Source organism: Cryptomeria japonica, chromosome 7, assembly GCF_030272615.1.
Source record: "Cryptomeria japonica chromosome 7, Sugi_1.0, whole genome shotgun sequence".
Taxonomy (NCBI): domain Eukaryota; kingdom Viridiplantae; phylum Streptophyta; class Pinopsida; order Cupressales; family Cupressaceae; genus Cryptomeria; species Cryptomeria japonica.
Window position 1 is genome coordinate 301,692,211 of NC_081411.1, and position 20,133 is coordinate 301,712,343.

Consider the following 20,133-nt stretch of genomic DNA (forward strand, 5'->3'; position numbering starts at 1 on the left):
AAATGTGTTTGTATTGATGATTTTCATCTACAAATGTGTAGCATAGCTTTGAACTTTTACCCAATAGTTGTTGAATCAAAATGATGGAATTTTAAAGATCTCCCTCTCATCCAAATGGGTGGCTACAAGAAGTTGAGTCCCACTTTTGGGCAAAAAGTGGAAGTGTTTTCTCTGTTTTTCAAATTTTCTATCGATTGATGTCAAAATTTGATGCACTTACAGATTGAATCTCAAAAAACTTCATTAATAGAAAATGTAGTGCTCGGAGTCTACTTTTCAAATATGTAATTTATTTTAATACCCACATGATAGAAATTGTCTTTTAGTAGGCATGTTTAAAAAATAGTTTTTTAAAATGTCTATTTCAGGACCATACCACACGTGTACGGCCACCCTTTTCTTATGCAAATAAATGAATTTTTGCAAATCCTTCTGGGAAATGATACCTAAGACACCAAATATTGATGAGAATATTTTTGCTTATGTTTTTATTGAATATATTTTTTTTATTAATTTTTAACAGATAATAAAGTATATCTTCAAAACATTGGGTGTACGACCACCATAATTTGATGAAAATTTCATATTTTTCAATGTATTTTTTTTAATATTCAAAATAATTGTATGTAGATCGATGTCATATAATTTATTTTTCTAAAATGCTAAAAACAAAAAAGTTATTAAAGTTTTAGTGAACCTCTGTATTTTAGGTTTATGTTCCACTTTTGATGAATAAATAATACAAAAATAGTAAAAATAATCTTATCACTATGAAATTTACATTTCTGAAATCAAGATGCTAAAAAATCTAATGGGTTTTTGTTTGGTCAAAATATTCAATCACAAAGGCCCTCAAAAAATTAGGCCAGGGTAGAAATCTGATGTCATTTTACCGTAGCCATTTTTTTGGAGGTCCAAGCATAGGCTTGGTAGGACCAAGCCTATGCGAAGCAAAAAACAATGCTAAGGGTTGTTTCTCACCCCTAATTTTAACAAACAGGCACCCATTTTTTAAATTCAAAAAATGGGCTCCCGTTTCGCTTTGTACCATTGAAAGTGAAACGAGCACCCGATTCTGAAATGGGCACCCATTTCGCTTTATACCATTGAAAGTGAAACGGGCACCCTATTCTAAAATAGGCACCCGTTTCATTAAATAACAAGCACCCATTTCTGAAAAGATCCGGTGGGCCAGAATTTGGCCCACAAGCACAAATCCCAATGATTGAATGATTTTTCAATCATTGCCTGACAAGTACAATTTGCAAAGAGAATATTTTGATTAATCATTCTCTTTTTTTCTCTTATGGTCAATTTGGTAAGGAGATCGATTCGAATTCAAAATTTGGTGCAGCCATGGGATCAAATCAACGTAGGAAGAGGCAAAGTAAGGTTCTGACAACTGAGGAGATTGCAACAAATAGGGAGAAGGAGGCAATACATCAACAAGAGATAAGATCAAGAATGAGACAACTAGCTTCAAGTTCCACAATCGTTTCAGAAGAGGAGAACATCAATGAGACCATAAATGTTGACGAATGAAACACAATAGAACCATTTAATTTAGGTGCAAACAATTTGTGGACTTTTAGTGGTAGATTAACAAGGTCTGATATGAAATTTACTGGTGAAGTCAAAACTTTGATCAAAAAGTTTTGGCACGATAATATGAGAGTATCACCTAATGTTAGAGATGTTCTTAAATTAAGAGTTGGGTCAAAAATTCATGATCCACATCCAAAACACCTATTCGACATGAGTCAAAATGAATTGTACAAAAAAAAATTGGATGATAAGGTGTTGACTATTAGCATTTGTCACAGGTCTTTTGAAAAGTGTAAACCTTGGTATGTTCGAATTAACAAGGAAAGAGTCACATGTTGTTGCAAAACTCATGTTCAATTTCACTACCATTATGATGTATTTCAATATATATGTGTTACCATGCATAGTAATGGAATGTTCCAAGAATGTGGTATAGATATACACCTGAAACTATAAAGGAGTTTATATCAAGTTTGTTTTGCAACCCACCAAATGAGAAATTTTTTTTTCAATGCATGTGTTTCTGGTGTATGTGATATATGTGGCAATCTTTCATTGTTGGATGAATGTTTGCATGAAAATATTTCAAATGATTTTGGACAACAATTAGTTGATGTTAAAATATTTAAAACTATTGAGTATCCACTGAAGGATGGAAAGGTTGGAAGACGGTGCAATATAATCACTGAAAAAGTTAGTGTTCACGCATTTATGAATGAATTTAAGAGTAAGATCGTACCTAAATATGTTAAACACACTCAAAATGCTAGATGGCTCGATGGTCAATTTCAAATATGTAAGGATACAATTCCTATTGGTAGTATACTTTCATTTGTTGACTTTGTAGAGAACTATAGGCTTGCACCACAAGATGGGGTTCAATCACAATACTACAGTTCAATGGAAGTATTGATTTTTGTCCATATTGTCTATAGGCATGCACTAGATAGTACAGAAGAGGATCAGAAAATTTTGAGACAGTACCATTTCTAAATGAGTGATAATAAATTACACTCATATGAGTTTGTCCAATATTGCTTCAAGACCTTTTTTGAGAATTTGAGGGAGAGAGAAATTCAGATGACACAACATCTAATATGGTCAAATAATTGCACAGGGCAATTCAAGAATGCTAGAATATTTTATTGGTTGAGTAGGATTCATAAGAAAACTAATATCGAACACATGTGGAGTTTTTTTGAGGCTAGACATGAGAAAGGAGATCATGATGGTGTCGGTGCATGTGTTAAGAGATCCCTTCACAGAGAGCAACTCAAATTCAATGAAAAGGATAAATTTAAAAATGCAAGTGCAATTGTGGATTGGTGTACTGCAACTTTACCCATAGGATCAAGTCAGAACTCTACAATTAGATGTTTCTTATGGCTACTTAAAGAAGAGAATATCCTTCCAAGATATGATTTTGATACAATCAATGGGTCAACTAGGTGGCATTCATTTAAGAGTTCAAATTCTAACACTTGGACTATATGGACTAGAGAGCTTGCATGATGTTGTCAATTTTGTGTTGCAGGTGAATGGGAAGAATGCGAGAATATTGAATGGGTTGAAGAATGGAAAAAAAAATCCTTAACACCGAGTGAAACACAATGTCAATATGTTAGAAGAAATGAAGACCTAGATCATGCATTTGCATCAGAAGATTATGATCATGTTTCAGACCTCATACAACCTGGTAATTTAATTCAATTTATTGTTTATAACTTTAAATTATATATTTTTATGTATTGTCATATAATTTATGATTGTTTATAACTCTATAGACCCATACATACATTCCCACAGCTCATGTAAACATGTGCTAAGCTGGGGGTAGCCCTCACCTCGCGCAACTGCTGTTCCAAACTGCACGACATGTCACTCAATGAACCAAGAGCAAAATCCACTACTTGATGATGGGCAGGTGCTGGAACAACCGGTGCAGGAAGAGGAACCAAGGGATCATCGTGCACATAGTTTCTAACTCTGTCACTCAATTCGACCCCCCGCCTATCCTGGGGCATGCCTCTCCCGACCCCCTAAAATGATCTAATATCAGAGTAATTGGGTTTTTTACCCAATTCAAATTCGGCCCACAATTTTTTCAAAAAATACATGGGGACCTCATGATTGGAGTAAGGTAGATAGTCAAAGACCATCTGCCATCGCTCCCAAAAGTGTCTAGCTATGCTTGGGTGCCTACACCATCGAAACCCAATTGGTTGTATGTTAGGCCATCAACGTAAAATGCACGCAATCCCTCCCTCCAACTACAATAGCTATCCAGCTCGCTATCTAAAGCCTGTACAGACTATCGAATCCCTTGCATACTATTTGCAAGGTGTAACAGTTGCGGAGGTGGATGAGGCTCGAGTCTAATGGTATGGATATCTCTAATCAAAGAATCAATATTCCTCCTAATGGTCTACCTCAGCTGATCGGGTGGAGGTGGAGGTGGAGGTGGAGGGGGTGGAGGTGGAGGTGGTGCTAGACCTAATAGCTCATCTATCTCAAACTCATCCATTATGTGAAAATAATCTGCATATATATACAAACATGAAAATTTACAATTACTATTTAATTTACATTTCACCTTCCAAAAAAACTTATAATTATATACAATTTACCAACTTAAATATAAAAAAAGGAAACTCACATAGATCTATATTATTAATACGTGGGTCTATTTTAATAATAAGCATCATTTAAGAAATATTATCCTCTTAAATCAAAGTATAAGAAATATTCTACAAAATAAAACATCATAATGCCCATGCAACTCAAACAATACTTTTTAAGATCTAAAGATGCATTAGTATAAGTTCCATCAAAATCATAAAAATGATCATGAGAGAGAGAGAGAGAGAGAATAGATAATGAATAAAATGACTCCACTAATTTAGATAATGAATAATCATCTCCTCTAGACTCCACTGAGGGCTCATTCTTGATTAAGATATTTTTTTAGTTGGCATTTTGGGCCATCATGGTGCATTTGTATGTTTGTTATAGAGAGATGGATGATTACAATACCTATGATAGTTGTACTTTGGGACCCATAATAGTTGACGATGTTGTCATGAGAGGCTTCTAATCATAGTTTAATGGTCGCATTGTATACTTCATCTTTTCAAAGAAGGTAACTTCCATGCAATTACAATTTAGTACCCTTGCAATATTTAACCATTATCTTCAATTAGGCTACCACTTTATATTTTCAACTTGATAGGAATCGATTCAACTACTCTATTTTGGTTTTAAATAGATCCATTAAAGTCATAAGTTATATCTATGAACTTGTCAATACATGTACTGCTTTGTTGTGTTCTTTTCTAGAATCATGGGATGATATAGTGATTACAACTAGTAGTACTACACTAAGTTGAAGCTTGAATAAATAGTAGGTTCTCTACTCTTAGAGGAGTTAAAACAAAGAAAAACTCTAATTTTTTAAAGGATGCATTGGTTATTAGAGGAAGATAAAAGGATAAAGCAAAGAGAAAATATAAGAAAAAGGACAAAGATCTAAATCTAAAGTGAGATCTAAGTCTCTCAATAAATCCTATGTTAAGCTAAGTTATAATTATGTCAAGAAAATCCACATAAAAATGAATGCAAGAAAAATATTACAAGAATGAATTAAATGATGATTTAGATTCAATAAATTATTAGGATGACAATAGTGATATAATTTTTATATATTTGGAATGCATATATATGAGGATACATGGGTGATTAAATATAGAGATTCTTTCCACATGAAATTCTATTTCTCATTTAGGCATAATTTTACATTTAGTATAATTTTTTAAGTTCAAAAACATCTTTAGATGCACATTGTAACATTGGTACAAGGTGGACTTTAGGAGTAGTTGAAATTTAGTATAATAATGTCATTTTAGAAACAATTGGGTTACTTCACCAATAATGTCACTTTGATGACAAGTTGAAACTTTGACAACTTCTTATGACACTTTAACAACACTTAATATTACTTCAATAAGAGCTAAAATTTAGTGGAAATCTATCACTTTGGTAGCCATTGGACTTTATGGAAATATTACCTCTAGGTTGGAATTTAATATCTAGCATCTCAATGACTCAAATTTAGAAAAAATGCTTTCAACAACCATGTTTTCAAAGAAAAATAGGAATGGCTGCAATTTTTTCTTTTCTAAGGAGTATAAACAATTGAAAGCATTGTGTCCTGGCAAGGATAGGGAGATCACTAAAATGATTGGTGATTCGTGGAATAATCTAAAAGAAGAAGAAAAATCCATGTTTTCAACAACCATGTTTTCAAAGCACAAAGTTTGGAAAGAAGAATGTTTAGTAGTAGGCTTGTTCCACATGTTATTAAAAATATAAGGACTTGTAAATTCAAATTGGCTATGGAATGTTGGCATTAGGAAGTCTAACACTGACTATGTATCTAGTCTATGTGGTGGTGCAATTAGTTGGATGAGTAGGTGACAGGTTGTGGTTTCTCTTTCCACTATTAAGTCAAAGTATATGACATGTTGTCATGTTTGTAAATATATAGTATATCTTTAGAGATTGGGCTAAGTTAGGAAGTAGTGAGGATTAATAGTGATAGTTAGAGTATTATCAAATTTAAGAACCCTATTTTTCACACACATAAAAAAGCACATTCATATGCATTATCATTTTAAAGTTCAATTTAAACATAAATTAAACATCAAAACATAAATTAAACATCTAACTTTTACAAAAGAATCCTATAATTAAATACAACATTTAGAAATATAAATTAAAACATTCAAACTTTTACTTATGATTAAAATAGAGAGAGAGAGAGGGGGAGAGTAGGTAATTTGATATACAACGAGTTAGAGAGAGAATAGATAATGAGAGATAGAGAGTAGGTAATGATAGAAATAGGGTAATGAAAGAGAGAGAGGGTAACACGAGAGAGAGAGAGAGAGAGAGGGGTAATGTTTGTGAGAGAGAGAGAGAGAGGGGGGGTAATGTGTGTGTGAGAGAGAGAGGGGGGGTAATGAGAGATTGAGAGAGAGAGAGAGAGAGAGCATAATGACAAAGAGGGTAATGTGTATGTGTGTGTGAGAGAGAGAGGGGGGGTAATGAGAGATTGAGAGAGAGAGAGAGAAAGAGCATAATGACAAAGAGGGTAATGTGTATGTGTGTGTGAGAGAGAGAAGGGGGGTTTATTGTTGATTTTCATCTAGGGTTTATTGTTTGTTAATTTTTAGTTTGTTGTTCATTTATTTTCTAGGGTTTATTGTTCATTTTTTTCTATCTAGGGTTTATTGTTTGTGTTAGATTAATCTTTTATTAGCTAATAATTATTTATTTAATTATTAGTCTATTATACTCTATTCTTAAGCTAAACTTAGGAATCTTATAATTCTTTAGGCTTTTCACCTTTACGGTTTCGAGTATCCTCTTATAAGGATTCTCTCTTTGTATTTTCATAACAACTATAATTATTGAATTGCATTCTTGTTGCACAATCAATATGACTCCTCTTTTTTGGATCTCTGGATTCTGGCCTCCATAACTTTTTTGCTTCTCTCTTTATGTGACAGGTTTGCATGCAGGTGATCTTTGGGAGTTGTAGAGTTGATTTTTCCTCAGCTCCAATATAGTATTAGAGCTCCAGATCTGCATGCCCCTGTTCTCTTCATGAGAGATTTTGGGCCTTGTTCTTTAGATCTATGTATTTGGGGGTTTGCGTAATTATTTTTTCCATTTCTAGGGGTAGCTGATTTTTTGGTACATTTTGGTGCCAAAAGGACCTCACAGTTGGATTCAGAAGCCTGATTCCATGAATTTTGATATATAATTTGCCTATTTTCGGTTAAAAGGGCATGATTTTTTATTGGCACATTTTTTGAGGCACGAAAATCCATTCGACTGTACCTACAAATGTGTCAGAAAATTTTCATCAAAAAAAAAAACTACAAGAGAGATTTTTTTCTTTGGGCTGTAACTTGGTCATACGGAGGCGCTTTTCCAAAAACCTTATATCGTCGGAAAGCTCTTTCCGATCTCTATCCAGATCTTGAGGTTTGAACTTTAGATTTTGCTTTTTGATGGAATTTTATGCTATCAAAGCTAGAGGTTCCCTTTTTGCACTCTAGGAGACATCACTTGAGCATCTGAGGTCCATTTTTTGAACAATTTATATTGTTGGAAATCTTGTTCTATGTAATTTTCAGTCATATGAATGTTCTTTCCATATTCTACTCCAGATATATTTATTCTATTTTTTGCTTTTCAGCACTCTGGCGAATATCTTGAATGTTTCAGGTCCTGGGATCTCTTTTTTTGAGTAGGATGTCTTGTTTTTTGTTGTTCTTTCTATTTCCATTTTTTTCTCTCTTCTTATCATTGTAGCATTTTATTTATGCAAACACATTGAGATAAAGTGCCATCATGCATTGTATACTTGGGATCTTGCACATCTTGTGCCTTACTATACATGCACTACTTATAAAGTAACATGGAGGGGTTGATGTTTGCCTTTGTTTTCCATCATCCTTTGTCATGTGAGTATTCCTTCCACGACATTAGCCTCATGATGTGTGTCAAGTGAGTGTTCCTTGAATGACACTATATACTTTATCTGCACATTCGTTGTTCCTAGTTCTTCATCATGCAGTTCTTGTTGCCCGTTATTTTCAGTGTCGCTCTCCCTCTCCCTTTTCAGCATTATGGGGAGGTTTGTCCTATTGGTTGTAATGCTTTCTTGGTTCGATTGATCAGCGCTTCAAGGTATGGTGTTTCATGACATCTATATCTTCGAGTTCAGTTGTTTGTCTTTATTTGTCCTCTGATTCAAGTAGTGTCATTTGAGGGTACTCATGCAGATTACAGTCTTCAATACCTGGTCATGTTCTATTTCAGTGGAGGTTCTTTAGATCAGCAGTTACTCTTTGATAGTGTTTGTAGCTATTTCATGCTTTAGTGGTGTTCTTCTTGCTTTTTTTTGTTCCTATCTTCTGGAACACTCTTGTTTGGAGGCTTCTTAGTCCTTCACTTGAGCTTTCGTCTCTTCTTGGAGAGGAGTTTTGTTCCCATAGATTTTTCTCTTTTTTCTCCACTTTATAGAGATTTTATTGTACTTGGGTACAACATCAGGCCTAGTTGTCGGGACCCATTGTTACTTTCATCATTTTTTTAGAAGCTTTTTTAGTGCTTAGTTGTTTTTTAGCTACTCCCTAAGTTCATCTTAACGGGGGGTGTTAGAGTAATATTTTATTAGCTATTAATTATTTATTTAATTATTAGTCTATTATACTCTATGCTTAAGCTAAAATTAAGAATCTTATAATTCTTTAGGGTTTTCACCTTTAGGGTTTTGAGTATCCTCTTATAAGGATTTTCTCTTTGTATATTCATAACAATTGTAATTATTGAATTGCATTCTTGTTTCACAATCAATATGACTCTTCTTTTCTGGATCTCTGAATTCTGGCCTCCATAACATTTTTGCTTCTCTCTTTTTGTGACAGGTTTTCATGCAGGTGATCTTTTGGAGCTGTAGAGTTGATTTTTCCTGAACTCCAATAGTTCATTTTTTTGTTCAGGGTTTATTGTTTGTTTTTTGTGTCTAATCTTTATTGTTCATTTACATTTTTGTTTTTCTTTTTCCTACAATTTTAAGTTTTTACTATTTTTTACTTTTCATGTTTTTTGCAATATTTAAAAACTAAAAACTATTTTAAACATGAAATTAAATAAAATAAAAAATGTTTTTCAAACTTCAAAACACTAAAATTAAAAAATAACAATAAATTAACATTCTTTTATGAAAAATAATAACAATAAATTAACATTTTTCTATGAAAAATAATTAAAAGAAATTAAAAAGAATATAGAAAACAAAACTACGTACTCGAAAGTAGGTAAAAAATGGTCTGGGCTGGGGGGATCAACTGGGATGAAAAAAATGGATACCTATGCTCCTCTGAAATGTTTTTCTTGTTTTTGAAATAGTGAAAATGATGGAAAATGGTTTTAAAAAAATAAATAAATACATTCAAGAAACGAGCACCCTTTTAGATTCGGGCACTCGAACCAAAACGACAGCAAGTTTTCAAAAAATGTGCACCCATTTTTTAATGCCTCAGGCACCCGAAGCAAAACGGGTGCCCAATTTGCAAAAATCGGGCACCCGTTTCTAGCGAGCTCTTTTCTCAACCCGCAGACTTCCATGGGATTAGGACCCAACTTTGTGCATTTACCCAAATATATGATTAAATTATAGCAAATATCATCACTATTTACATGTGTGTGTATATGTACTAGTAATTAATAATACAAATAGCATCATTAAATTTAATTTTTAAGTCATAGATAAAAATATATTTATATGAATTATCTTTATGGTCTTGTATGTCTCTATTCTATCTTATGGCCATTTGTAATGTAATTTTTAGTGGGATTGCGGCCCTTTCATTGTTTATTGATAAAAAAAAAACCTATATTGAAGTAGGTGTACCACTTCGTAAAAAAATAGACAACAATATTTCTTTTGTTTTGTAGCCTTTTATATGGTTGTTTTTGAAACATAACAATTTGGACTATAGTGCATGAACAAAAGATGCGCTAGTTTAGATGTTCTTGGTGTTGAATGAAGCAATACCATCTCATTCATGGTCTTTTAATATTCTCAACTATAAACAAAGTGTACTAGTTAGTCAATTTTTCTAAGAGACGTTATAATGATAATATGACATTGAAGAGAAAAGTCAACAACCATGCATGCAAGAGGAGTAACAATGAGAAAATTAGATAGTTTTCAATTTTGATTCATAGGTTCACTAGGTCCATGTTGTGGCATGCTAAAACAACACCATAGAATGATCTCATTTGAAAATAATTATATATTAACTCTAATTGAAAACCATTTCATAGTTGTTCTAAAAATAGAATGTTACCTCAAGGTTTCTATGTGGTCAATGATCAATGAGCTTCCACCAATACTAAAAAAAATCATTGAAAAGAATGGATCAAATTTTTTTTGTTTGCAAAGTAGTAAGATTGGAGGAAGAGTCAATAAAATAATATTTTAATCTCTATTTATTAATATGCAAATTATTTGTTTCTTTTTACAACAACCCATCAAATAAAATTGCCTCTACTTCTCATGACAAAACCTATTTTTTTCATCAATGGGCCCTTGTTCTACTAGTGAAATTGAAAGGTTCTTAATGAGCCCACAAGATATTGAGTCTTGTTGAATGCAAGGCTCTGACATCATAACGGATAAGGTTAGGATTGTTCCCTAGGTGAATTTGGTAGAGTGGATACCCCTTAGTCCTTGGCTCTTAAATGAAGAGGATGATAAAACCTCCATAGTGGGGAGTGGGCATTACGATTGTGAGTGGAGGTGGGGGTGAGGGTTTTATAGGATCATAAAATAAAAATATGTACATGCTAATTCGATCCAAGAAGTAAACTAGAATTGGATAAAATAATATTACATTTAAATAAAATATATACTTTAAAAGGTAGATTATATTCAATCATATACATTTTGCAAATAAATATATTGTGAAAAATGGATACATTTTGTAAATTTATGAATTGATAATTTATAAAAATGTTTAAATAAATCTATATCTAATCAAGAATCAAGATATATGTAATGGATGTCAGAATAGGAATTAATAATAAAATTGATATGAAAATTATTTAATAGATAACTTACTATTTAATCAAGGTTCCTCAATAAATCTATATATTGGTATTGAATAAATTTTTTAAAATTAATTAATATTAAATTAAAATTATTCAATGAATTTATAGGTCAAATCAATGTAGAATTCAAATCTATAAATATTCATTTTTTTATTAAATTTACTTTTTATATATATGGACATTGAATCATGATATTTAAATGAATTCATATATTTTAATATTAAATCAGTACACTCGAATGAATCTATATTCATCACAATGATTAGATATATTTATCTATCAACTCAATAGAGAATAAATATTGATAAAAAATAAAATTGATACATAAGAAATGTTATTAATCAATATCAAAATTTTCTAATTAAAATTCAAATATGATAGCCAAGAAATATGATCTAAGGTTGCCAACTTTTATGATGAGATTTCAATACTGTACATGAATGGAGTGAACTATAGGTGGTGCTTCGATATGAATATTTTTTAAGTCTAATGTGATAATTCAATTTTATTTAATTTTAATATAGTATTAGACAAATATGCATTTAGGGTTTTAGAGTGAAGTATAGTAGCAATAGAGTTACAAAAGTGGACCAATAGAATGGTATGAATATATATTCTTCACTTCTTAAATTTTGCCCTATTTTATTTTTCATGTATTTTGTTACACCAAAAATAAGTTACAACAATATTAAGAACTACTTAAAATATCAACTATAATATATTCTAAAATTTAAAGAATCTAAATTTAGAATTTAAATGTACATAGCTAGATTATACTTGTACTTAGCTGAAATACTTCAAGTAAAGAGTAGGATTATCATCATTAGAGGTATCACCTTAGCTTAGGAAACCAATCCACGAGTTAAATTAAGAAACCAATCCATGAGTTAAATTGTATGATATTTACCTCTTAAAATTAAAATATTTTAATATCATTATTTTTAATAACATAGGGTTGAAATGAAAATAGGAATGCCTACAAATAACTTCTAGAACCTAACATAATTAATAATTCTTATATATCTTATATAGAAGGGTGTTTTAATTCCAAATCCACCTAAGAAGATATGACGAGTCTATTTTGGTGAAAATTTGGAATTACGCTTTCAATTAAGATAATAAAATTGCTAACAAGCCAAACTAGCCAAAACATTGAAAGAGGTTTGAATCCAATAGATCTAGTCACAATCCAAATAAGGGAAGGGCTGAAATTCTGATTAAATTCATTGGTTATTAATAGTTACTCTTTTTTTTAAATGAAAAGCAATATATGGCTACATCAATAGAAAAAGGACAATATTTTTATTAACTATTACAGCACATATAGAGAGTTATCTCATTTTATACATTTATGTTTTCTAGTCTCCAAATATGAAAAGACAACACATAAACAAAGAGGCAAGGGGAAGAGTAACGGTTGGCAATCATTCGACTTCGCACACTTAACACCAATAACTCTTAAGTTCTATTTGATTGAATTTTGTTGATAAAATGCTCTTAAATCACTAAAATCAATTTTCCGCATTGTATCTAAAATGAGTATTTAAAAGAAACAACCAATTATATATATGAAATTAATTAATCTCTAACGAAAATAATAGTTCGCTAAAGGTTTTAAAATAGGGCATAGAACTTGACCTAGAAAATATTGATGTCAATGAGCACCAAGATTAATTTGCAGAGGATTTTCAAACTTGGAATAGAACATGACACAAAAATATTGGCATCGATGAGCAGTAATGAAGAAACAAATGTGTTGTGACCTTTATCAAACATAGAAATAAAAACGAAAATAGTACTACAAATCTCCCTCGGTTGTTATAACAATACTTTGTGAATAAATTCTCTTCAAAAAGTTGTAATTTCACAATTCAAGTGACTGAATTTTTCTGAAAAATTAGGTGCGACTGAAAATGTCAAGAAAAAACAATTGTCACAATGCGTGGTACTGAAAGTCTACAAAATGAAGATTAATTGTGTGCTTGGAAGAGACAAAATGATACTTGTATGTATTTCCATTAGCAGTAATATATGACATCTTGTTTTTATTTGTATTAGGATGAGAAGCAATACGCTTAGTGTATATTTTGAATGATCATGTATGCATTTAATTTGCGAGGGGATAACAGAGAGAATGTTCTGAGCCTTGATGTCGAAATGTATTATCTGTTCTCGAGAATCTTCATGTAAGTATGCTAATCCCCTCCTCTGCTTTGATTTGTAACAGTGGAAACAATCCGTTCTCTGAAAGCTCTCTGTTTCTTTTCCCGCTGACAGTTTCTACCACCATAACAGCAAAGCTGAATACATTCGGCCTTCTCTGTGAAATGCATGTTCAGTAACTCAGGCGCCATATACCCTGGTGTCCCTCTCAGCAAGGTTATCACTTCACTTTGCTCTCTGTTAACCAACTTTGCCAAGCCAAAATCTGAGACTTTGGCATTGAAGTTCTGGTCCAGGAGAATGTTCTGAGGATTGATGTCGAAATGTATTATCTGTTCTCGACAATCTTCATGTAAGTATGCTAATCCACTTGCAATATTCAGAACTACTTTGTATCTAGTCTTCCAGTCCAAAAAATTTTGATGCTTCTTCTTGGAAAATATCCGTTTACCCAAAGAGCCATTTGGTAAATGCTCGTATACAAGCATTTGATGGGCTTTGTCTGCACAGAAACCCTTCAGCCTTACCAAATTAAGATGATCAACTTTACCTAGAGTTTCCACTTCTGCCTGAAATTCTTTTTATCCTTGTCCTGCTTTGTCAAGGCGCTTCACAGCTATCTTTGAGCCGTCTGACAAAACACCTTCATAAACTGAACCGAATCCTCCACTTCCCAACTTCATACTAAAGTCATTTGTGGCATTCTGCAATTCTTGGAATGAGTAACGCAGACGCAAGCCTGCCGGCCAATCTACACGATTGTCCTCATCTTCATCCTTTTTTCGTCTGCCTTTTTAATACTTACTTATCCTTGTACAGAAAAAGAGAAACAGGAGAGCAGTAACCGAATAGTTAATCTGCTTAGACCTTGATTGAACATTAATATAACCAGTGGAATTGTAAAACACGTTACTATGATTGTTCATTTTCAGACAGTAGACATTAGACTCCAGATAACAATACCCCCTAGAAAAATTGACACCATACCTGAAAAACGCAGCTTCGCAAGAGCAATTTTCAAGGCATAGATTTTGACAGTAATCTCGTGAGACCAACTGTGGATTGGAAGGATTATTGTAACGATAAGTAAAATAAGAAACATGATCCAGCTCCAAAAAGTGATGACCATGCGCACGGTTACTGCTTATGGATGTCTCTGAGCACACAAGAGGTCTGTGGGGAAGACAGCCCAAATTGGGCTTTGTGGCGTCAATCTGATAAAAAGCATTGCCCTGTCTTGGACAGCTGCATTGCCCATCTGTGCAAAAACAGAATTTTCCACATAGCGCTGGATAATCGCACACATCCAATATGCCCAGAAAGGTTGATAAATAGTCAATCTTAGACCTTAGTACCACTTCTAGAATTGAACAAAACTGCAGATGCCCATCTGAATCAATCTTAAAGGAGAGGCTACCCCTGGGTATGGGAATTTGCTTAAACGCGATACCATTCTCACTAAAGAAATATACTGACACGTTGTCCAACTGGAGATAATATAAACTCACTGGTGAAGGTGTAAAAGTGTACGTAAAATACCTTTGAGGGGGTGCAGTGTCTGTAAACACACCGAAGCCATCGACAGACAAGGAACAATAGAAAATACCTCGGCTTGTATTAGTAGGAGAAGTGTTTGCAGTAAGCTTCTGCCCCACTTTCAACTTCTCACCCAAAAGCGCAGTATCAGTGGGATGATCAAAAGACTGCCATATGATTCCACTGGAGATGTTAAAGAGAACAAGATTCCCAGATTCTTGTATCATCATCCCTTGAAAACCATGGTTGGATGTATTTGTAAACCAAACAAGACTGCCATCTGCATCCCTTAGCACAACTCCTGTGGAGGTGAGTGCAAGGGTTGCGTTTTCTTGCACCTTCTGCTCTCGGTTTGAACTCCACACCATTTGCATGTCCAACAGCTTACCATTATTGTCTCTGATAACAAAGAAAGTTGCAAATAGGTATCCTGTGTCACAAGTGCATCTGCACAAAATGATGATGGCAAGAAATCTAATGAGTGGATACTGTTGATCCATGTGGTGCCTCTGTATGCAGTTGTAGAAGAGCGAGCAGTGCTCTCTGCATATTGCGAGCACGATGTAAATAAGAAACTCAGAAGTAATGACATATCTGGAAGGGTCAGAGCGCAGGAAAGAAAAAATGTTTGAAGGGCATATCTGGAAGTGGAGAGCTTTGATAGTATAAAATACAGAGGGCACGTAGCTATTTCAAACATTGAATGTCGATTTGGTGCCGTCAATCGAAAAGAGAAATTATCGAAGTCAAAATTCTGGATAGTTTACAGTCGTTTAGTTTACCAAGCCCGCAAAAGGTTCCTGCAACGTACTTTTAGTCCGCCCATTATTTTACACTGATGGACGAGAAAATCCAGATTTGCAAGACCATCTATGAAAATATTGAATTTTGGAGCTCAGTGGAGCATTTCATGACATGATTTTCTACATAGTAAAATTTTTACGTTAATCATGGATATTGAATTTGGACGTTAATGAAAGTCACTTCCACAAAGCACATAACCGCAGCTTGAACTAGTGATTGTCATCCATGACCCAATTGGCAATAGCTTTCTAGATAGAATCGTACTCAATTAAGAATTCAGTAAAGTGGTCAAACACACGACTAAAATATAATAGAGTGCAAGGCTTGAACTTAAGCTTAAGACAAGTTAAACGGAACACAACAGGTCGCCATAATTATGAGTTAGAATTTGTTTAATATAAAAAAGAAAAACTATGGAAAAATTACAAAGCACAACTTTTAACACTAGTTTAAAACATTAAGCAAGATAAAAGAAGTTTAAATAGGGTCCATTGAATTGTAAATTCGATTAAGATCATAAAGAAGTAAAGTAATATGGAGCAAATAAATAAATAAATGGTTGGCAATTTTAAGGGGAAAAATAATTATTTTGGAAGTGCGTTCCCATTCTTGGTCATCTAATGTGTGGAAATGTTTTACTAGAAAACATAGGTGCATAGACATTTAAAGGGAGAAATTTTAAGAGGTAAAAATGGGAACAATATTAAGGGAAATGGAAAATTAATTTTCATTTTTGTTCAATAAGTGAAAATATTACCTTTAATTCTTATAAAGGTAGCAAATAAGTTGACTTTATTAATATATTTTTAATAGTTTTTTGATATAAATATGTATGAAGGAAAATGAAATTTATAATTTTATATTGAAATGTGAAATAAATATTAAAAAAAATATTATATAATATTTTTTATTTTATTTAGTCTTTGTTTCATTGTTGGTTTATTATTGTTTCCATCTTTTATCTTTCTTATTTTGTTTTTGCTCATAGGTCTTTTCTTTTAATCTTTTTTCATTAAATTGATCATTTTATCCATTAGCCTTAATTGTATTGCTCTCTCTATTTCTGTCTCTGTCTTTGTCTCTGTCTCTGTCTCTATCTCTGTCTCTCTCTCTCTATCTTTGTCTCTGTCTCTCTGTCTCTCTCTCTCTATATATATATAGATAGACAGATACATACATACATACATACATACATAGTGTAATGGGGTGGAAAGTGAATGATGGAGAGATAAAGAGGAAAGATTTTCTTCCCACCGAGGAGAGATGAAAGTTTCACTGCGGATTTCCCTTCAAACACTTTTTCCACATTACATTTAAAAGAGGGGGAATTCACTAGATCCAATCTTTGAGGTAAGGTATTGAATACTAAATGAATTGATAATGAGGTAGAAATGACAAGCTAACCCCTTTTTTAGAATGGAAAATGGTTGAAGTGTGTGTTTTGAGACTAAATATAAAAGTAGCAAAGAACTAGTTATAACTTGAAATAGAAGCATGGGATAAAGTTGTGCACTTGGATCTAGCTATAATTTGTCGAGACGACACTGCCCTGTGAATTTGAGGAAAATTTGTTAGGATCGTGTTGAAAGTGCACACGGTCCTCCGAAAAATCTAGGAAACAAAAAGTGTTTTTACGCCTCTGTGAATAGAGTCCAAATCTACAAATACAGTTGTGCACCTAAAACCTACACATAGAAAAGACATGAAGAAGGGATTGGGATTGGGAGTTTGCCTTCAGGTCAAACCCCACTTTCGGAATTAACCAAATGATGAAAAAAATTACTTGCAAGTAAATGTAAATGAAAGACTGAAATGTAATTCACCTCAAGGGAGGTTGTAGGTAGAATTGCTTGTGTGAAATTGAATGTTGAAAGAGATCTCCTCTTCAATGGTTGAATCCTTGACTTGAATGCAACACCTAGCCTTGAAGGGAGACTTGAGAATGCTCAATGCTTGAAAGGAATGCCTGAATGCGTGATCTCATGTATTCGAACTTATGCACTTTCACCTTATCCAACTTATGCAAATGGGAGGGAAAATGCGACATATATGTTCGTGAATTAGGGTTAATAGGCTAATTTTTCGTCATAGGCTGACATAGGGAAATTTTTCCTACTAAAAATGCAAAGACCAATGCACATTTTGAATGAAGGGGCCCGAAAATAGGGTAGGGACAAGGGCGCCATGCCCCTTTCCTAGGAGGACAAGAGCACCACACCCCTATCCTAGGGGGGATAGGTGCACCACACCCCTATCTTGCCCTTATCTCAGGATAGGAAGTAGGTTCAAGTAGTGCGGGAGGCAGAAAAAGTACAGTTTTGGGGATTGAGCAAGTCTCGGGTTGCCAAATCAGGCTTAGGGATTCAATTCACCAACATGACGACCCTAATATGGTCGAAAATTGCAAGGGTCATATGACACTACATTTAGCCCCCACTCTAGCAGGAGTATAAGCGTATGCCCAAACTGTTGATAAAGTACAAGGAAACAAGATTAAAAGACCTCTACCATGTCAAGGAGGCAAGATACACCAAGCCCCTAGTGGACTAAGGATCTTATGAATTTGATTTATAAAGTAAAAGGGAAGATCGAGAAGAGAAAACCATGACTGCAAGTACCAAGGTTCCCCTCACTATGAGTCATGAAAAGAAAGGATACCAAAATCATAAAGCAAAGCCAAGTTCACCAAGTAACTTTAAGTATCAAGAAGGAAAATATGATCCGAGTGTATGCCCCCACGTTAAAGTGATCACGCACACCTTATTTGGAGCGATTTATTTAAGGTAGGATACAACCAAGAGAGAGAAAAAAGAGGGAGCACATTATCGCAAGGATTAGCCCTCAATCAAGGAATAAACCCAAGGATAATGAACACAAAACATGAGATAGTTTCACTTTCCTCGGGGTCAGTATGCTATATGATACCTCATGTATATCATATATGTATCTACATATGATGATCGTCATTCCCCAAAGAAAGGAAACTTCCTTGGAAGAAAGGGAATAGAAGGGTGTCTTTTTGAGTCAACATGAGAGAGACCGAAAGAGATCTCAATGCTTTGCATCATCCTCTGTGTGTGTAAAAAGTGGACCTGTATCTGTATCTGAAATACACAACACTTCAATTAAGTTATTAGATGCATGGTTAGTAAATCAATAATCAATGAATAATAAACCATTACAAAGCAACCCATTGCCTTCTAGTAGATGTGAGTTTAGATTGCTCTCAGATTGCTAAGCTATCTAGTGACTAGACAACACCTAAACAAAGGATTTTTAAATCTATATGAGCATGAATATGAGCTAAATGGATGCAAGATTTAAGCTAGATATGCAAGATTAATCTAACATGATTTAAGCAATATATGAATATTTAAGCTAAATGATTTAAACAATATGAAATAACTAATATGCAATATCTCAATGCAAATTCTCAATGAACTTAGAGCAAAAACAACATAATAACAATATATTCTCTAGGATTTTTGAATGAGAGATGAGAGCTTGAATTTATAGAAAATTCAGAAAGAAACCAAAGGCTGAGATCAAATGATGACGAGCGGTCAAGATTTTTCAAGAGGAAGCACAATCCAGGTGAATTGATGTGATTGGATGCTTTTCTCAGTTTTAAAGGAAATTGAACTAAAGTTAAGATAAAATCAGAAAAAACTGATTTATTCTCTATTTCATTGAATTTTAATATTTAATTGTTTTAATTTCTTTCTTTGAGATTATTCATCAATTTTTAATTTTTTTTTCAAGATTATCTCCAATTGATTTCTTTTCTCAAATTTTAATTCTTTTTTGGTCAATTAATTCCATTTTTTTATTTATTTCCGTTTTTGAAGATTTGATGGCAAATTGATTTATTTCATTAAATATGCTAGGATATTCAATAAAATAAATAGGATAATTGTTTTTTAAAATTATTTACCTGGAATGATCAATTAATTAAATAAATATTTAATTAATATTGGTTGATTAATTTGCCATGTGAGATTTGATGATTAAACAATTAATTGTGTGCTCAATATTTATTTAATTGACTTTGGTTAGGACCTTGGTGATGTTGTCAAGATTAGGGGCTCATGGTTTAGATGACGATTTTTAGGGTATTACATCCTCAAGTAGATGTTAAGGGGAAAAATAGAAGAACATGGATACACATAAAAGAATAATCACAAAAGAGCTTGAACTTGATTGAACTAGACATAGTCAGTGAAGATAAAATCAATCTTGAACTTGATTGATCAAGATACGATGAGCGAAGATAAGCTATCCAACTTGATTCAATGCGATGAAACTGAATACCTACTTAGATTGAGTGTGATAGAAGATACTCTTTAAACCCTTGATTTAGTTTAAATGATTAATCAGCTTGTTGAAAAGCGATGAAAC

At 33.1% G+C, this 20,133-nt stretch overlaps 2 protein-coding genes across 2 annotated transcripts; both read right to left on the minus strand.

Annotated features, from left to right (window-relative positions):
- Positions 1–13,427: 13,427 nt before the first annotated feature.
- LOC131037159 (G-type lectin S-receptor-like serine/threonine-protein kinase SD2-5) lies at positions 13,428–13,883 on the minus strand. The gene has a single exon (XM_057969217.1). The coding sequence runs from the start codon at positions 13,881–13,883 to the stop codon at positions 13,428–13,430; it is 456 nt and encodes a 151-aa protein (XP_057825200.1).
- A 93-nt stretch (positions 13,884–13,976) lies between these two features.
- LOC131037164 (G-type lectin S-receptor-like serine/threonine-protein kinase At2g19130) lies at positions 13,977–15,757 on the minus strand. Its single transcript, XM_057969230.2, has 3 exons — positions 15,714–15,757; positions 14,383–15,618; positions 13,977–14,181 (listed from the first exon to the last, which is right to left on the minus strand). Exons 1-3 carry the CDS (start codon positions 15,755–15,757, stop codon positions 13,977–13,979), a joined length of 1,485 nt encoding a protein of 494 aa, XP_057825213.2.
- Between the last annotated feature and the right edge of the window lie 4,376 nt (positions 15,758–20,133).